The following is a 19,870-nucleotide window of genomic DNA, read 5'->3' on the forward strand; positions in this document are numbered from 1 at the left end:
CCTTTTGAAGGCTTGTCATTTTTTAATCTAAATTACTCAAATCTTTGAGATTATAACTCAGTTTCTTGGTATAGTATCCTCATTCACATGGTGTACAGTTCAGTAACATCACGTGATGTGTTAGGAATAGTTGGTGTAGGAAGACAGTTACCTTTTTTTGGAAGACTGTCTTCTTGCTTAGATATTTTGGTAATTTAATATAGTACAGGAGATTGGAGTGGAAGCATTCATAGCATGAATGAAACATGAACAGGGTTTTGTAGTAGTACACTGGTTTTGAGATTAAGAACCTGAAGGAAATGTTCCCTAAATACTACATTTTAATGAGTCTCAGTTTTGAATAAGATTGCAGTTGGAAGATTAATCTTTCTATAACCTAAAGCTTTATTACATTTTGGAGACTGCTCACTTTTGGGGAAGTGGAGGGGAAGTAGTAGTATACTGATTTAGGACTTGGTAACTTCAAAATGTAAATTTTCACTAACTTTGGGACTTGAGTCCTCTTAGTAGGAATACGCACCGTTATGTACTGCCATTTCTTTATTAATGCTTTAGTGTGCAACTTCTTGTGCCCAAGCACTTGATCGTATCTGGGTAAAGGTGTGTTGACACATCTTACCACAGTTAACTTTCAACTGCCAGTGTACAGGGCCTTAACTGTATTGAGCATGCTGAATATTTAGAAGTACTGATTTAAGTGGGTTTTGCCTGTATTCTGATAATGGCACCATTTTTGACTGTTGGCCTTTTACTTGTGAAAGTGATAGTATAGGTGAGATATTGGTGGCCTTATCACAATATACGCTGATCCTGCAGAAGCAGGGTTGGTGGGCTCTCCAGCCTGGCCTTTCCTTTCACATCTTGTGTTGCTAGACTTGTTGGAGTTGATGATAAAATAGACAAATCAGAAAAATATTCTGAAATGTCCTGGGGTTTTTGTTGCAGAGAAATGGTCTAGGGAGTAGGTAGCATTTTAATTTTAACATTGCTTCAATTTAATTATCAGTGCTCTGTAAGCATGGGAACATATCACAAACATTGAAAAATAAACAAAACCCAGCCTATACTGCGTAGCAAAATTCCTAATTTAATTTATAATGATTGAGAAAAGCATTTTTGTTTGACTTTTAGCCTGATGAAGTATGTTAAAGCCCTGAGCCTGTAAAGCTTGTTTGAAGTTAATACATAAAATTGTGAAATTGGTATAGTATCTGTAAATTGTCAGTTAGAGGAACACTGTAGAAAACATTTCAGTGCATGTAAAATACCTCTTTGCATATGAAGTTGTGTGCAGATGAGCAACCTGATTCCTTTTCGAAGTTCTTGTGGTTCCCTTTTGAAGAGGTGAAATAAATGTCGCAGAAGCAGGACGTGGTGTGCCTGAGCAACCTTGTGCATCTAGGAAGCTAACAGTAAAAGGACTGCTTGTACCATAGTTCAGACTGTGCTGCCAGTACAGTTCTGGCCACGTTTTGGTGAGGCCTACAATTCAGAGAGAAATGAAGAGATGTTGCTAGAAATAACCTGCTTTATCTGAAAGAGAGCATAAGGCTGAAATCCACATAATGGACTATGGATGTGAGCTGCAAACATGGAGTGTTATCACAGTGCTTGATAGATAGAATATCTGTAAGATACTGGGGACTAGAATCCTGGGCTGTTACTTGCTGGCTGAGTCTTACTTGCTGCATCTCTTATTCCCTGTCCTGCTTCTGCAGCCTTGCTCTGCCAATAACAGCGTTGGTCCTTTTTCCCCTGAAAGATGTGCTGGTGTTCTAGGAACTGCGTTGTGGAAAGCCTTATTCCAAACTTCTACTTGAGAAAAGGAGTAAAGTTGCGTACTTTCTTAAAGAAACTGTTGATTTCAATTTGTTTTGCTGAATCATCAGATAAGATTTGGTAGTTGTGATCCTCTCTGTGTCTCCATCGTTTTTTGCGAAGCATTTTCATGGTTTAACAAAGAATGTCAACAACCTGCCAGTTTCATATCCTTTTATCCAGCCTTTTATATACTCACTTAATCTAGCCGTAATTGTTTTGTAGAATGAAGAGTTTATTTCTAGGACTACCATGTTAATTTCTGCGGTTGTGTGAAGAGAACAGTAAGTTGCTTTCCACATCACAAGTGCCCTATTGGGTAACAGGAAAGAAAGATGCATGTACTGTGCTGAAGATAGTCTCAGCATTGTTATGCTTGAATAGTTTTTAAACCATACAGATGTATGGAAATTGTATTAAGCCTCAAAGTGGCACACACACATGATGTTTTCAGTAGTTGTCATGGAAGAAGTCCACGCTTGGCCAGGTCAAACTGTGCAAGCTTCGTGCCAGTTTAATGTTCTGCAGGGAATTAGAATTGTAGTGTTGCCTTGTTGCCGGTATAGATGGGTTTAATGTGATTTTTAGCTTGCACATGCACAAGATCTCTATAGCCCACTGCTCTGAACAGGCAGTGTAACCATATTGTGCTGCTTTGGAACAGATGTTCCCAGCTGTGATGAGGATTGTTGCTTATACGTGGTTGCACTTGAGGTGCAGACTGGTCCTCCACCACCTGGGTGGCAATTATGGAAAAAAGTTTCTGAAGGTTTACCTGCCATTAATCAGATTGTACCAGCATATGGTAGGTAACTCTTGTGGATGCTGAGACTTGTTCAGGCTGCCTCTGTGGTTTTGCACAGTTGAAATAGATCATTATATACTCCATATAATTATGGAAATTACTGAGCTGGTATGAAGCTTAGTGCAGAAAAGGATACAAAGCCAAACTTGCTATGCTTACGGAATGAGTACTACATTTTTCATAAATTAAGTAAATAAAAGGTATTAAAATTGTGTTTTGTAGTCTTCTCTGATATTTGAAAGTGGTGAACTCTGGCACCGTTACCAAGTTGTTAAACGCTTGTGTCTGTGAATTTAATTAGGATCTCTGACCTATATGCAGTATATTGTCCCGTCCTATGAACCAAAACCAGAAGAGCTTGCCAAGATGTACCAGCGTAGAGATTGCAGCATCTTATTTGTTGACCTTTTTTGCCTTGTCAGTTACTGTATTCTTAATGGGACACTGATGTTGGTCTAGCATGTGAAAAGCTGCCTTTCCACCATCTAATTTGGTGCATCTGGCACATTCTGGGGTCTGTTGGAATCTCAATGAGTCAAAGTGTTTTGCTTACTGATTAGGTAGCAGAAGATGAGGAAGCTTTTCACCCTTAACAGTTGGTTGTGCGAGTTTTATATTGAAAGAGACCTTTGGACTCTTCACATCCTGTCTTATTCTGTGCTGGTTTTGACTATGAGTTATTGCTGGCTTGCCTGACAAGGTTGACAGAAGGCAATAGGATTTTGATCTGCTCTGTTGCCTTCAGAGCTTAGAGGGTACAGTTGAACAGTTGCTTATCAGAAGAATAAAACCAAGAATTCAGGGTTCTTCTGTTTTGTCATTTTGTCCAGTATGTCTAAGGATGATCAGTTCCTGATGAAGTGAGAAGTTTCTTCAATATGTTCTGTCTGCTGAGAATGAAAGGTGGTGCTATGGAGCTGAAATTTTCTTCCCGTTTTCAATGGTTCCACATTCTTTCTCCACAGTTTGCTGGAGACTGCATAAATGCTGAAAGAAGATATAAAAGAGCACGACAGTAGTTGAAACTGCTGCAGGACTGACAGTGAATGTGCTGACCGAAATGTGACTGATACTGATATAGTGTACCTGAGTGCTGTGGCTCCCTTAGAAGAACTCAGACTCTTTAGCAACTTCTTTTATGTTATCTCTCTTGTAGTGTGACGTTTTTGCTGGGAGGTGTGTTTTGTGTTAGCCTTCTTGGAACCTAGAAGTCCTCATATAGAGGTGACAGAACAGTTTTACAAGATACTCTAGTTTTTTGTCTTGCCTGAATAAGAATTGTTTTCCTGTGTATTGACACTGTTATAGTTGTAGATGCTTTGATATTGTGAAGGCAGTAATGGAAAAACACAAAACTAAAAATCCAAGCCACCACAAACTTGAACTCTGATAGCACTGAGTTTTTCCACCAAATAACATACCACTAGAGTAAGATTATAAGGATGAGATATGTCATGACAGGGAGACTTATTTAAACGTGAAAGCTCGTCTTTATAATTGAGAATGAGCAAAACCCAACAAATGTAGGCAGAAGAAAATCTGTTTGAGTTTCTACTAGACGCCACCACCCCCCCTAAATTCAGGCTGAAGTGGCTTAAGCTGGATTTCTTACTGCATGCCTCTTAATTTTGAGAGGGCACTGGGAGCACCTGATGGACTGCTAATTGCTGTGACTGCTACTTGGCAATTGTGAGGTGTAACCTGGGATGGCTGAGGTGCCGTGTTCATTTATGTAGCAGTCCTGAACAGCTTTCTCTTGTGCTGTTCTGGGATGGTTGTGAGAAAGGAAGAAGCAATAAATGTAGACTTAATTCTTTGCTTATGTTTGATTTAGTCCCTTTTCTCTTCAGAGCACACTGATGGCATGTTGGAGTCATAATGGGAAAAACTTACAGGCCCTGAAGGAGGGCTAAACATCATGCAGATAAGAGACAGGCAAAGACCAAATTTGTTGTTTTAGGTGTTGTAATTACAATGTAGTTACATTGTTAGATCAGAAAATGTAGTAAGATTTTGATCAATATGTTCTTAAGAGTTGTTTTCTGTCACTTGAAGGTGACCTGATATAGTTCCAAAAATGCATAGGTCCCAATTCAGTATAAACCAGGTCAGAAACAAGAAACTAAGGCAATTGTCGGTGCTTGCTTTATTCAGGCACTGTCAAAGATGAAATCACAGACTTAAAGATGTTGTCATATTCTATTACTGAAGGTTGAACATAGACATAGGTCAGTTCACATGTAAGCTCTTGCATTAGAAGGAGTAATGCTAAAGTGGGCTCTTGACAAGTTAAGACCGTTTTGAGAAAGGGCTGAAAATATATTCTGCAGCTGTTAGAGGAAGAAACAGAAGATGTGCTAGGCATAACAGTCTAGAAGGATATGGACCTGCTTGTCCCTTGCTCTGTTGGCAAGAGCTAGAGGTGGTATCATAGTGCAGATTCCACTGTCTGCTTCTGCTGCTGAGGGGGCTGGAACTGTGATTTTTTTTTTTTTCCTCTCTTTCTTCCTTCTTTCCCAACTTCCTTTGCACAGCTGTGCTGTACTGTTATAACCTTTCTGGTTGCTGGCAGGGAGGAGGAACGTCTGCTTTCTCTTGCTGTGTTGTTTACTCTTTCGCTATTCCTTCATTGACATTCTTTAGCTGTCAGAAATGTTCCGAAGTGTGTGCTCTGCAAACGGGCAGGTTTGTGAAACTGATAAGTGTTTGATCTCTGCTGTAGCTTAGAGTGAAATTAGTAAGATATTTAAAGCTTCTTGTTGGAAATCACTCAGATAAGAGGCTGGAAAGACCCTTGTGCATCTTTGTAAACAAAAAAGATGGGGCTTGTAAGTGAGATGACATGTTGGTATAAAGGGATTAAATTGCTTCCTAAAGCATGTTTGTTTAAATCCTTGAGTTTAACTTTTGAACACCTCATCTGAAGAATTTATTGCATTCCACCTGTAGCTAATTATTTCTTAATTAACCTGTTGGTATGACTGGTTATTTAGAACAAATGAAGTTGAAGAACCTTTGTTCAATTGTTAAAAAGGGAGATGCAGAAGTGTATTTGGTATTTCAGCTGTGTGCTATGAAGTAGTTATGGCTAATTAACATTTGACTTTCTTTTCTTCTCCAATGTGTTCTTTGTGTATTGGTCTTAAAATAGTACTTTAATTTTTTGTGCTTTAAAAAACCCAGAATCTATACGGTGATTGTATTTGCAGGTGTGTACAGTTATAAGAAGGATTTTTCCTGTCTTAAAAGTTAAATGACTGTCTCTCCTAATCTGTTGAAATTATAGTGGGCGAAGAGGTTGTGTTGGGTGAGAGGCTTTGTAGTAACCAGCAAACCTGATGCCTCATCCAGATACATTCAGATGCAGTGCAAGTAATGATTTCGAATCACTTAATTCTCCTGACTTCATGCAGTATTTGAATACTGATACATGAATGGATTTAAGAACTTTTTTGATGTTGAAAAGTTTTAATGGCTTGCAGAAAAAGTTACTGGCTCCTTGACAAGGTATAAGTTTTCCTGGCTAACAGTAGCTGAGAAAGTGAAGGGTGGATATTCCCAGAAAAAATTTCATGGCAGCCACCAGAGCCCTTGCTGTTCTGTTTTTTCACTGTGAGAATGTTGGAAATGCATCAAAATAGAGTCCTTCTGTGTAACTTTTTTGTCTCTTGGCTACTGTAGGTATGCCACAGTTGAATTTTAGTGATTCCTGTGAGGTGTTGTGCTCTTCCGGGAATTTTGTATGGTAATTTATACCATTACAAAAAGGAAAAGGAGTTGCGTTCTAGCAAAATACAGTATACCTGTCACCGTGGGCGGATTGCCTAATTTATTTGCTAAGATCTTGTTTAACAAGACGTTAGTATATTTCCTTTCTGTCAGTGGAGATAAGTAGTGTGTTGCTTTTAACCGATGCATCTTTCCACGAAATTTGTAAAAACTTATTTATTTTTGAGACTGCTTTTCTCCGCTTTTGCTCTCTGCATGTTCTGCTTCTCTATTAAATTTTATGAATACCCCTCTTCTGATATTTCGGTGATAGGCTTTAAGAAACTGTATGATTAACTAAGGGTTTGTTTTTTTTTTGTAGGAAAGCAGTCTGAAAATCTTGTCCTAAAATCCCTGCCACCCAAAAGGCAAAAATACTCAACTGTCTTTAAATATAACTGTTGCCTATAATTGAACAATCTTGCTAGTTAATATGAATGAGAGTTTCTTGAATATTTCTGTTAAGCTGGGCTTCTCATCTAACTCAATAACTTTATCTTTCAGTACCAAGATAAAGAGGAAGTTGTTCTGTGGATGAATACAGTAGGACCCTACCACAATCGCCAAGAAACATACAAATACTTCTCTCTTCCTTTCTGTGTGGGATCAAAAAAAAGTATCAGCCATTACCATGAAACCCTAGGAGAAGCACTTCAAGGAGTTGAATTGGAATTTAGTGGTCTTGACATCAAATTTAAAGGTAAGCAATTGGAAGTGCATTTAGTCACTTTAGAAAAATCACGAACCCTTAAAACTTGATTTTTTTGAACTGGAAGAACTGAGTTTGCTGCTGCTAGCAACTGAGTGTATTTCATATTGTGGCTTGAAACACGCTGCAAGATTGCATGCTACCACTGGCTTTTTAGTTTACTGGAAAGTTTTCATCTATGTGTGCTTGAAGGAAGATGCTTGCAAACTGATTATATTTTATAAAATAAATCAAGGATTTCTGCATATGAATTATTAAAAATATATTTACTGGAATTAAAATTCTGAAATTCTTCTGAAGATGTAATTTTTTTCCTGTGATGTTGATTACTTGCAGACTCTGCAGTTGGAAGGGAGTAGCAAGGGCTCAACATCTCCAAGTTCTACCTTAACACAAAGTTAATTATTGTATTCTTCTGGTTCCTATCTAGTTTAAAATACCCTTGACAAATACCTTTATATTGTTGTCTCTAACTCATCATATGCCAGTCAGGATGGAGCTGGTGTGTTTTTTTTCTGTTACTTCCTGCTCTCTCTCTTTTCATACTGTTCTGAAGATGACATATAACTTCTCTTGCAAATACATTTCTTTGTGTTAGGGGTTGATCTTCTATTGCATAAGTTCCCTGTGCTTTTTGATACGCAGAGTCCTTTCAGATATCTGTAACTGAGAATTGCAGAGCTTCAGATAATAACAGATTCTTTTTGCCTGTATTGAATTTTAACATTTATGTATTTAATCCAATTTTGAGTTTCTGTGTATATATGGTTTTTTTTTCCGCTAGAGGACTACACTTCATTGAATCACCAGTGCTTAACTGGATGGAGAACTTAAGCAAAGTATCTCTTGTCTGAGCATTTGCAATCAGATGAGACTTAGTTTCTGTAAGTTACAAAAGTTTTATCCAAAATTGGACATCTGCAAAATAACAGACTTGATGATGGTTTTGTTGCAAGTAGGATAAGTGGAATAAAAGATTAAAAGTTTGTTAAAACCATAAATTCTTCATAAATTTTTAAGTTGTATAGGGGATAGCATTTCTGCATTAAAGGAATTTGAAGTTGAATCTTTCCTTTTAAGAAACGAGCTGTGCCTCTGCGCAAGCTCTGGGAAACAGTCCTATTACAGGTTTGCAAGACTTGTAGCTCGCTGAAAGTTTTATTCAATATGGGAGAAATAGTTTTCCTGTCAAACCTCATAGATTATGCTCAGAAATGCAAAATGAGAAGAACAGAGAAGGCAACTGGTGGCAATTCACCATGTCTGTGAAGGTTAAGTAAAACTTCTGTTGTCAGAAGATGATAAATATTTATTTTTACAACCAGTTATATATGTAATTTTTACTTCCTTTAATTGTTCCATCTTTGTGAAGAGATTGTGTTATTCCAGTGACAAGTTTACTGTCTAGATGCAACACCAAGTTGAAAAGACTGGAAGGTTTGTGAGTTAGTTTACTATTCCAAAGTGTCTTGTTCCCAGATTTATTTTCTGAAGGTTATCCTTCTGAAGGTTCTCCTATCATATCAAATTTTTTCTAGATCAAGTCTTTCATTTCGTGACTGAAAATACTGAGCCGATTGTGCTGTTCTATAGCTCACTTTTCAGCAGTTCCGTCCTTGACCTGCCTTTTTCTTATTGACCTGGAAGCAGTTATTAATAATCTGTTTTTATAATGGAAGTGTTGAGATGATACCAAGGGAAGGAAATGGGCTGGCTTAACATCAGGAAATCACTGAAATCTGTGAAAAAATTTCTTCTTTAGGGGGTCAAAAAAAGTTAGAGCCTCTGTTGTACCAGAAGGTCCATGCAGTAGACTGGCTTAGATTTGAAGAGTGTTCATCATCTTTTTCCTGAAGCAGCAGATGAGATGGATGAAACTTTCAGTTTATCTTTTGTCTCCGCTTGTGACCACCGTATAGTCTGTAGCCAGATGTAGTTTAGCTTTCCAGAGTATTTTCTGCCATTTCTGAGGGAAACATGCAGAAGCAGAGCATTGAACAAATCCATTCTTCTGTGAATACACTCTCAAATACTTCTGTAAAATACGCTAATAATGAAGAAATTAATGAGTTTCTGTTATTCTTTAATTAAACACTTAGAAAAAAAGATACTTAACATCGATTTTCTAAAACAAAAATAAGTACAACTTGGGTAATACTGAACCTCCAACTGCTCAATACATAGAAATTGGTACCATTCCTATTTGGTTAAGAGAAGCCTTTTGGGATTCAGAACGACAAGGACCCAAAGTCATCCCGGACTAACACGAATTCAGAAAGGTGGAAAAGTGCTGTGGGTTTTGTACCTTGGATATGATTATGTCCCTGCCATATTAGTTTATCTTTTATCTTCTGTAGTTCTTCACAACAGGCACGCTTGTTTTTCTTCAGTCTTAGTTTGCTTTCAGATTAGGAGTTTCAGATTCTGATTCACAACTGCTTGTGCTGATGTTTTCACACAGAAAGCTTTAGATTTTCTCTATTATAAGTATTATTTATTGTGAAAAATGGAGTGCAATTTCTTCGGAGTTTATGGTCTGATCTTCCACCCATACTATCTTTTCCAGGTGCCTTTTTGCACCTCTAATTGCGTTACCAGTGCATATCAGGTATGTAGTTGCTGTATTGGGATGTATTCTTCCTGACAGAGTGGGTGTGATGTCATTCAAAACAAGCTTTGAATCAATACAGAAGACTAGATACTTCAGAAAGAATCAGGTGTTTATGGCTTTTAAGTATAAGTGATTGATGTGCTGGTACATTTCCCAGCAGGTGGGGTGTTCCTCTTCATCCGTGTCCTTTGTTGCTTTTTAAAAAATTATTATTAACACATTGGAGCTCTGTATAAATTGATAATCTGTATTGGACCTGCAGTGAATTTAACAAAAGTGGCAGCAGGTCAGACGTTTTCTGTAAAGCAGATGGTACATGGTAGCTGGTTGATGACTAAGTGTGTGTACATGATCTGGGAAGCTGTCCATGTGCACTTCTAGTATTTTCCCCTTACAATCTGTGTCCTCTGGATAAAAGATGAAGACAGTAATCTCTTTGCTGTTAGCTGGCATCCAGCAGCTTCTATATCAGGAGGTACTTCAGTATTTCTAGCAATGGATTTGTGAAGTGAAATCTGAACGGGAGTTAGTCAACTCTGTTTTACTATCTTTAACCTGCAATATAAATACATTTTTTTCCAAATTTCAGAGTAACAAGTATAAATTAACTGTAGCAGTAGTTATTAGTACTTATTTAATATAAAATTATGTAAAATTTGTTGAAATCCAAATCCCCTTGATACACAGGTTTTTGAAGTAAAAAAACAGAGCAAAGGATTGCTATCTGAGATTCGTTTTTTACAGGATTAAAAGCCATCATAAAAGCAGTACAATTCATATCCAATGCATGTAGGAAAATTTAAATTTCATAGACTAGCCCTTAAAATTTAGTATTTCTATAAATAATTCTTTTCCAGTTTGGTTGTTGAAATTGATGGTAACTCAGGTTTTTGGTGGCTTTAATGGTAGATCTTGTTCTTGGCTGAAGTGGTGTTCACTTAAAAAAAAAAAAAATTGTAACTAGATTATATCATTGAAATTGAAATTGGTTTTGTGAGGATAAATTCTATCTTATTGTGACTATGATACTCCCACCTCTGCACTAGTGGTCCAGATGTTGCTGCAATGAAATTGAAACAGAGATTGATTGGTGATTTGTGTTTGATTCCTTTTTCTTAACAAATAGAAGCTTATGTTTTGGCACCAGTAGATTCATGTGTGTCATAGTATAAGCCCAGACGGCAACTGAGCACCATGCAGCCCCTCTCTCACTCCCCACCAACGGGATGGGGGAGAGAATCAAAAGAGTAAAAGTGGGAAAACTCATGAGTTGAGATAAAGACAGTTTAATAGGTAAAGCAAAAGCTGCGCGTGCAAACAAAGCAAAACAAGGAATTCCTTCCCTACTTCTCATCGTCAGGCAGATGTTCAGCCATCTCCAGGAAAGCAGGGCTCCATCATGCATAACGGTTACTTGGGAAGACAAGTGCCAGCACTTCTGAGCACCCCCTCTTTCCTTCTTCTTCCCCCAGCTTTATATACTGAGCACGTCATATGTTACGGAATATCCCTTTGGTCAGTTTGGGCCAGCTGTCCTGACTGTGATCCCTTCTATCTTCTTGTGCCCCTGGTAGAACATGGGAAGCTGAAAGTCCTTGACGGCTTAGCAACAACTAAAACCATCAGTGTAGTATCAGTATTGTTCTCATACTAAATCTGAAAACATAGCACTATTCTAGCTACTAAGAACATGAACTCTATCCCAGCTGAAACCCAGACAATATGTTCTTAAGAAAAAGATATGGCTTCAAGGAGTGTTGAGTGTCCAACGTCTACAGCTGAAATAGTTAAGAGCTGCTCAAGTACCTTTCAGTAGTCATTTAGATGCTTGAATATGCGTTTAAATGTCTAACTATAGGGACTTGCTCTTCAAAATGTTGGCATGACTGTCTGAAAGACTTGTACAGATTTTCTTTGTGAATATGTGAATCAGATCTAAGTTCTGAGTTAACAGATAGTCATGTTTTTCCTCATGTTTGTTTGGGATTATGACAAGACTAACAATTTTTCCTCTTTAAATGAGTGTCATAAGAGTTTACAGAATTAAATTAGATTTGGATTTAATACTTTTATCTTTTTATCCTCTGGAGTGAGTAAAGGGAATTAGAATTGTTCTAATAAATTAGCTTCTCCAATAAAAGCCAGCTCTCTTCTCAGTATAGTTTGACTGGACAGCAGTAGCAGGTAAGTGTGAAACTGAATGTTGTTCATCATACTCAAACAATTATTTAGGCTGCAGCTGTCAGTAACTGAAGTACAGTAGACTGTGTAAGTAAAACTGTCAGTTGAATCAGTGGACCTTGCCTGTATTTTTGAAATAGAATAAGAAAATTACTGCTCTGCAGAAATGTATTCTGCTGAGAATGGAGGTTTGCACTTGAATACTCGTAATGGTGACTGGTGGGTCAAATCTACAGTGTATAAAAGAATCCATGAGGTAGCGTTTCCTTTTGTGTTTAAAAATGTGTCCTGAAAGGATACCTGCGACCATACAGCAAAGCTGGATTTCCCTTATGTTACAAATATCAACAATGTTGTTCTTATATCACAGGTCTCAAATCTGTATAAATATCTTTGTGAAGAAAGTAATGACTTCAAGTTTTCAGTTGGCTTAATTCTCTTGTCAAGCTAAATCTAGAGTGATAATGCTTTTTATGCAATATGTCAAGTTCTTTATTCAAGCATTTGAATTGGCATCCTCTACGTTACACCTGAGGCTTAGTGAATTATTAAATGTATTGAACATTGGGATCATAGTGACTTCAGTTTGAAAATTAAATTTTTGACATTGCCATACAATACCAATTAGAAAAGATGAATTTAAAGGGGAAAAGGATCTTTTAACATACTTGAATTTTTTCGCTTATTTAGAAATGTTATTAAATGACCGCACTTCTAAGTGAGAACTCCTTGCGTAAGACTTCTGCAACACCTCTAGAAAACATGACTGCCATTCAGGATGATGTTCAGTGTTGTGCTGGGAGATGGTCAGACATAATGAGGTTTTATATGGTTAATCCATTTGAATAAAACCCAGTTGACCTGACTGTTCATACGAAATTTGAAATCTGGCACAAATGCGCGTGCTTTTTATTGGGTCTTGCTTTCATCCTGTTTTGAAATTTACTTAATGTGCTACTGATGTTACTGAATCTGTACTATATAGCAGATGTTACCTCTTTGACATCCCTGATGTAGATAAGACATACCTCTAAATTCACACTCTTCTTGGATATGCATCTAATCTATCCAGCATACACTGAACTTTAAACCTCGTAAAGCTATAATGAAGTAGGCTTCAGCTTCCCCAGCCACTGAATGCTGTTCTAAGCTGCTTTCATGTAATCATTTTAATGCAGTGGACTTAAGCTTAACCATCTAATTCTGTTCTGTAACTAAACAATAGCTTCAGCAATCTCAGTGGCTGGAGAAGAGCTCACTTGTTTTCATTCCTCTTGCCTTCATTCAGTTGTTTTAGGGGGAGGTGAGAGGCAATGTACTGTGTAGCATGACTGAGGGCGAAATCATGTACTACATGTGAAGTCATGCCTATGTTTTGCAAGAATTGAATTAGATTGTTTCTAAAGATTCTTCTGGGGTTTTGTGCCCATGCACTGGACTAACTCGTAGTTGATCCACAGTTGATTGTAGTATCTCTGTAATGTCTTTTGATATTCTGAATACTGGGAGTAAAATCCATAAAAATGGATGAAGATGTTTTTTTGGTGGCATGCTGCTATCTGCAGCCTGGTCAGCTGTCAGTGCAGTCCTTTCATGTCAAATGATATTTCAAAGCTTTTTTGTGTTTTTTTTTTTAACAGCAGTAAAAGCCACTGTTTACATCCTAGAGCATCAGATGCAGAATGGCTCATTTCAGTTAGGTTTGGGATGTGTTGTGGGTTTTTTGTTGTTTTTTTTGTTTGTTTGTTTGTTTGTTTTAAAAAAGGCAAATTCCAGAGGTCTGAAAGCCCATGGACTAACTTGGTGTTAGATTACAGTCTAATACTAAATTCGTCTTGGTTATTAACTGCAAACAAAGGCTGCTGTATTCAGGCGATGAAGTGGGAAAGGTCTCTAAACAGGGCACTTAAATGTAGTTAATGTGATTTTTATTTCAGTAGCAGCATTTCCTCCTATCCTTGTGTTGTCCTTCAGTTTTGCTTGTAGTGCTGTGGTTGAACCGGTCAGGAGAGTGCCATCTAAAACCAGCCTGGCTCCCATAGCACTGCCCCAGATCAAGCTTCTGTGCTCCGACACTGGGTATTGCTTCATTTAACAGCCTCTACCCCTTTCTCTCTTATTTTAATTCACAGTATATTTTCATTTGATCTCTGTGTTTTGAACAGACCTTTATGGGTTAAAAAATTTAACATTAGAAGGGCGTTATCCTTGAGTATAGTATGAAACTGCTGGAGTGTGACATTAAAGTGCCAACTATTTTGGAAAGAATCAATCCCTACTTAGCAACAAATCCAGAAGATAGTGATTCTGATCTTTTCTTTTAATTAATGTCAAGATGACTCCAAAAAAATCTGTTAAAGTGAAAAGGTGCCAAGCAGAGGCTTTTTTTTTTTTTCTGAAACGCAGTCCAAAAAAATATAAGATGCAGCTCAGTAGTGGCATAAGTGCAAACTGAGGCCTAGATTTGTAAGTCTGTATTTCAGCTGTGGTGCTCTTCTCTCCTGAATGTACCTGTTCAGGTCCTGAAGATGTAATTCATGGTCTAAAAATCTTCTTGAGACACTTGTTGACTTGAATGGTTTTGTTATTCTCTTTTTTCACCAGCAAAAGTTTTATTGCCTAATTAGTCTGAATTTTATTTTTTTTTTTCAATGAAAAAATGAAGCTTACAGTGTATTTATTTGTTAGGTCTTGGAAGAAAGGAAAATAGAAAATACTAAAGTTTTCATAAGAAATTGGAGAGAGAGATGCATCCATTCCATAATAGCCAGGGGCACTGTTTTCTCCAGGGCTAGAGGAAATCACTGCAGTTATGCAGGACTGCTGTTGGCTGATTTCTTATTGCCTTGCTTTGCCAGGCTTTGCTTCAGTTTTGCTTGAGCAGACATGCAGTGCATGTTCTCATTTTGAAAGATTATAATTGTCAGAGGAATAGTGGTTTGTGTTGGAAATACTCTACTTCCTGGTGCTTTTTCTATGCAGATGATTTTATTTTCTTTTCAAGCTTTATATTGCAGTTAGTGTATAGGAGAAAGTAAACTGGATTTTGGTACAGATTAGAGCTTTACTTGGGGCACAAATTGGTTTTATCTACTAGAAATGGGTCCTCAGTTCCAGTGACCACAAGAAGAGGAGAGAGCAGGAGCTGGAATTGTTTATGTTCACTTTGTTTCACTGTTTGCAGAGTGAAAGCATTCATTCACTAAGAAGTGAATGTTTTTTTGGCTCTAAATCTGTTGCTGCCTGAATTCTTGTAAATATGAGCTGTTTTTTCTTGCTTCATTTGAAAAGGAAACATTAGGGAAGGAAATTGGAATTGAAAAAAAAGGCTGCTAACTGCATTACTAAGAATTGTAGATGGGGGAAAATAGCTTTCTGGCTTGAAGATGTGGATTTATTTGAAGAACGTGCATTCTTTGCATTATTCCTATTTTTGTCTTCTGTCTTTTTTTTTCTACCTTTACCCTGATTGGTTTGTTTCTTCCTTTATGGTAGTTCCTTGAAAATTGATGAGAACTTTAAAAAGTTTTAGTTTTTATGAACAATATTCCTAGTTAGTGAGCCTGATTATACTAAAATGGAGAGATAATATCGTACACAGTTTTAGGCATTTGTTAATAATTTCATACCTCCTGTTAAAGAGTTCCCATAGCCTGTCCAGGTAAAGCTGCCATCAGCAAACGAATGTTAATTTTGTGTAGGTGAAGTGGCAAAAGGATACTTTGAAACCTTTCTTTATCCATTCTGTGGGAAGCTTCTGTGTATGATTGCTTTAATGGTTCCTTTTTAAATGTCTTTTTTTGTTACCTACTTGAGGATCGCCAAGAGCGGTTAAAGGCTCCAGCAAGGTTCATTCCTCCGTTTGCTTGGTGTGCCTTTGCTTTGAGCTGGCTCATTAATAAATCATTGACTGTGCTTTAATTTTTTCAAGATGATGTAATGCAGACTACTTACTGTGAAATTGACTTGGACAAAGGAAGAAGAGATGCGTTTGTGTATGCTATCAAGAATCACTATTGGTACCAGATGTATATTGATGACTTGCCGATATGGGGTGAGTGATACTATGCATGAACAATTTGATTACAACTACAGGAGGCCTTGTACTAGTGGGTTTCATGAAGTAATTTAATGACTAAGCTTCATTACAAGAATCTCACAAGTATGTAGAACTTATGTAACCAAATAATACAAATAAATTGAAGGATTATTGCATTGAAAGAACAGTTGGATGGCTTGTACTAGTGAACTACAAAAAAATGAAAAACTCTTGTTTCTCAAGCACTGATATAATAATACCAAGTTCTAGGATTAAATTCTTTTAAATGTTCAAGTGGTAATTAGATAGGTCAGCTATAAGGTCCATGTTAATGTGTTCATGAATAACATTTTTTTTAAAACTCAATGTTTTAGCTTTGTTTTGCTAGTTCTCATTTTTATTAATAACACAACAGTTATTTGATTTACTTTTATGATAATTTAGTGACTTTTAAACAACTTTGCATGTGCAGACTGTGGTTATATGAAGTAATTTTGTTTTATTTGTTCTTAAAAAGTTCTTGAAGTTGCTCTTGCTGAGTGTTGTTAATTTGGGCTTAGATGTACTTGTGTCTTGAATCAAAATTTATGTGTCCTTATTGCCATTGTCTCCTAAGCTCTCTGTTTTTTTGTCACTCTCTTGTAACCTGCGGTCACGTACCTAGAAAAGCGTGGTCTGCAGATTGCATTTTATACTGATAGCAGTCAGCCAAACTCCCCAAGCCCTAATCTCCTTATTGTAGGTGTAAACTGAAGGGAAAGGAAAAGCACTACAAAATACTTTAAGGTAAGGTCTTTGTTGCCTGTGTTCTGACAAAGAAGTTAAAAAGAAAAACTAAAATAAACAAAACCCCACAACATGTACAGAAATTAAGTTCAAGCCACATGACAGAAGTTCTTTGATAGATAGTATGCTGAATAATATTACCCATTGTTTATTCATTCTGACAAAGGCTGATTTTTTATAATATAAATATAATCTTTCTTAATAAATATAATATATAATAATAAATATAATCTTTCTTATAATTTTAATTGGTTTTAGAAAATAGTTAGCTATTGAAACATGAGCCCCAGCTAGAAATGCTAGTGGTTTTTTTATTTATTATTTATCTGTTATTCAGAAAGACTCTTGCCTTTTTTAATGTATCTGTTTTTAAGAGATAACATTATAATGCCTGACAGGAGAAGTACTCATATATTGTATTTGTTCTTTTCAGCTGATCTGCTTAGTGTGTGTAACAGGTCTGTGGCAGGGCTTGGAGTAGACCCTAATTAATCTGTGTGGCCTTTACTGTACTTCTTGGGCAATTGGTGGTAGGCTTTTTAAAAGCATCCATGAGCAACACTTGTTGCTACAATATTTTTTTTATGCTTTTGGACTTTCAGCAAAAGATCAATAAATGATTCTCCTAGACTAGTGGCAGCTGTGTAGGCTTTAGGCTGCCCAAGGATGGTGGATACTAAGTGGATTTCTTTAGAATCCTGTGTGGCTAGCGAGTCTTGGAGACTTCCTTTTTTAGGACTGATTTTTCTGATCTTATTTGGAAACGTTTTTTCTCACCTCAAATACTGAAGAACAAATACACTTAGTAAGTCTTCTACACACTGACTAAATTTCCTCAACTGAAAAATATGTTTTAATGTGATTCCAGTGTTTTTTAGTGTACTTCAGTTATATGCTTTGTATGCACAAGAAGTCATTCCTAGTGCTACAGCTAACAAACATGCAGAATCTAGATGTCATCTTCATATGACATTAAGACGCTGTTTTTGATAGTTGTTTGGAACCAGGACCTCAAGCTGTGATACTTAATAGATGACTGCAGCACTGCAAGTACTGGTAATATTATGCAAGGATATAATCCGACATCAGGTAAGAAGGCAAGCGGTGCTGAAAATTTTGGTCTGTGTCTCCTGAGGGCTAGGTAAAACTAGCAGGATTGCACATTAGTCAGTTGATGTGAGCCTGGCTTTTATTCCAGAAAATTAATCAGGTCTTGATGGGGGACTGAGAAAGGAGTGGATGCACCTGAACTGATCGGAATTGTTTGCCTGCAAGTCTGAAGAAGTCCTTCTGATCTTTGTGTTCCAAGTACAGTTTAGAAAACTGTGAATATAGCTTTTCTGCATTAATTCTGGTTTTGCTGGGTCTCTGTTTCAACAATAGGAATATTTCAGGCTTTGAATGCTGCCTAGAACTTTAAGCTCTGAAGCTTCCTGCTTACTGAACAGTTTTTATTATAAATAATTTCTGTTACGAGTATGGCATGAGTAATATACACATGGCTTCTCCAGCTTGTTGGTGTCTTCGACTGTGTTGTATAGACTTGCCTAGTATCCCATAATGTGGTGGTAGAGATACTAAGGAAAACTGTCTTTTGCTTGATCAAGTGTCATCACATAGCTGTTAGTTTCAGGAACTGTAATGAAAAACATTAAGACTGCTTAAAATACACGGGAGTAAGAACTTTAGTAATGATGATTGCACCTGTGAAATAATCTCAATACTGATAAGTGTTTTTTTTATTTTATTAAGATAGTGTCCAGAACTGGTTACCCTCAGCTTGCATGAAAAATACCTTGTGCCAAAATGGCTTTTTTGTAACTGTGTGTAAGCTATCATGTTGATCCGCTTCATTTGGATTATTTTCCTAAGAACCCTACTAGCCAGCATGTATTATTTGTACTGTATCACCCAATTCTCTATTTATTGTTTATTTGTGTCTTGTAGCCAGACTAAACCAAACTTTTGTTCTTGAAACGCAAATGGCTAGAGTCATTTTTTTTGTGGTACCAAAAGAAAGTAAGTATTCTCTGAAGAGTTTAAAAGAAAAGGATTCAGAGGGTGTTAACGTCTGCTGAGAATTCTAGGCAACCTCTATTTATTTCTATTCTTAAAGCAGACCACTCACTTCTCTGGGCTCATCCAGATAGATTTGCAACATGCCTTCTGTCTCCTGGCAAACTTCAGTTGAGTTAATGTTTCGTGTTCTTCATGGTTTTCCACCTTGGTAAGGCTTACTGGTGTCAATGTCATATGCACAGCCATTAATATTTGCAGTTCTCCTTATGAAGTCCTCAAAATATCCAGTAAGGAGTACTCTTTTTTTGGTGAAGACTAGGCATGAAATAACTTTTCTTAACTGCTGATTCCTAAAGGTAATGGCTTCAGACTGCTGTTGAGGACTTTGGAAGGTTTACACTTTATTTTCTGACCTTAAAAAGGCAACCAGATCTTTTTAAGTGCATTCAAATAAAGTTATTCCATCTTCTTAGCTCAACATGAGCTGGCAATGTGCACTGGCAGCCCAGAAAGCCAACCGTATCCTGGGCTGCATCAAAAGGAGCGTGGCCAGCAGGTTGAGGGAGGTGATTCTGCCCCTCTACTCTGCTCTCGTGAGACCCCACCTGGAATCCCCAGCTTGGCTCTGGAATCCCCAGCACAAGAAGGACATGGAGCTGCTGGAGTGGGTCCAGAGGAGGGCCACAAAGATGATCCGAGGGCTGGAACCCCTCTCCTTTGAAGACAGGCTGAGAGAGTTGGGGCTGTTCAGCCTGGAGAAGAGAAGGCTCCGGGGTGATCTTTTAGCAGCCTTCCAGTACTTAAAGGGGGCCTACAGGAAAGCTGGAGGGGGACTTTTTACAAGGGCGTGTAGTGATAAGACAAGGGGCAATGGATTTAAACTGAAAGATTAGATATAAGGAAGAAATTTTTCACTCTGAGGGTGGTGAGGCAGTGGAACAGGTTGCCCAGAGAAGTTGTGGCTGCCCCATCCCTGGAAGTGTTCAAGGCCAGGTTGGATGAGGCTTTGGGCAACCTGGTGTAGTGGAGGGTTTTCCTGCCTATGGCAGGGGGGTTGGAACTAGATGATCTTTAAGGTCCCTTCCAACTCTAACCATTCTGTGATTCTACTTTTCCTGAATTGCTCTCCCACAG

General features: G+C 37.5%; 1 protein-coding gene across 1 annotated transcript in view; it reads left to right on the plus strand.

The window, feature by feature from the left end:
• Positions 1-19,870, plus strand: part of TM9SF3 (transmembrane 9 superfamily member 3) — a 48,266-nt gene that overhangs the window by 1,696 nt on the left and 26,700 nt on the right. Inside the window, exons 2-3 of the mRNA XM_086616323.1 lie at positions 6,896-7,091; positions 15,824-15,946. Of these exons, the coding sequence (XP_086472449.1) occupies positions 6,896-7,091; positions 15,824-15,946 (319 nt within the window). The remainder of the gene's footprint in view (positions 1-6,895; positions 7,092-15,823; positions 15,947-19,870) is intronic.

Source organism: Tauraco erythrolophus, chromosome 9 (genome assembly GCF_009769465.1).
Source record: "Tauraco erythrolophus isolate bTauEry1 chromosome 9, bTauEry1.pri, whole genome shotgun sequence".
Classification (NCBI taxonomy): Eukaryota; Metazoa; Chordata; class Aves; order Musophagiformes; family Musophagidae; genus Tauraco; species Tauraco erythrolophus.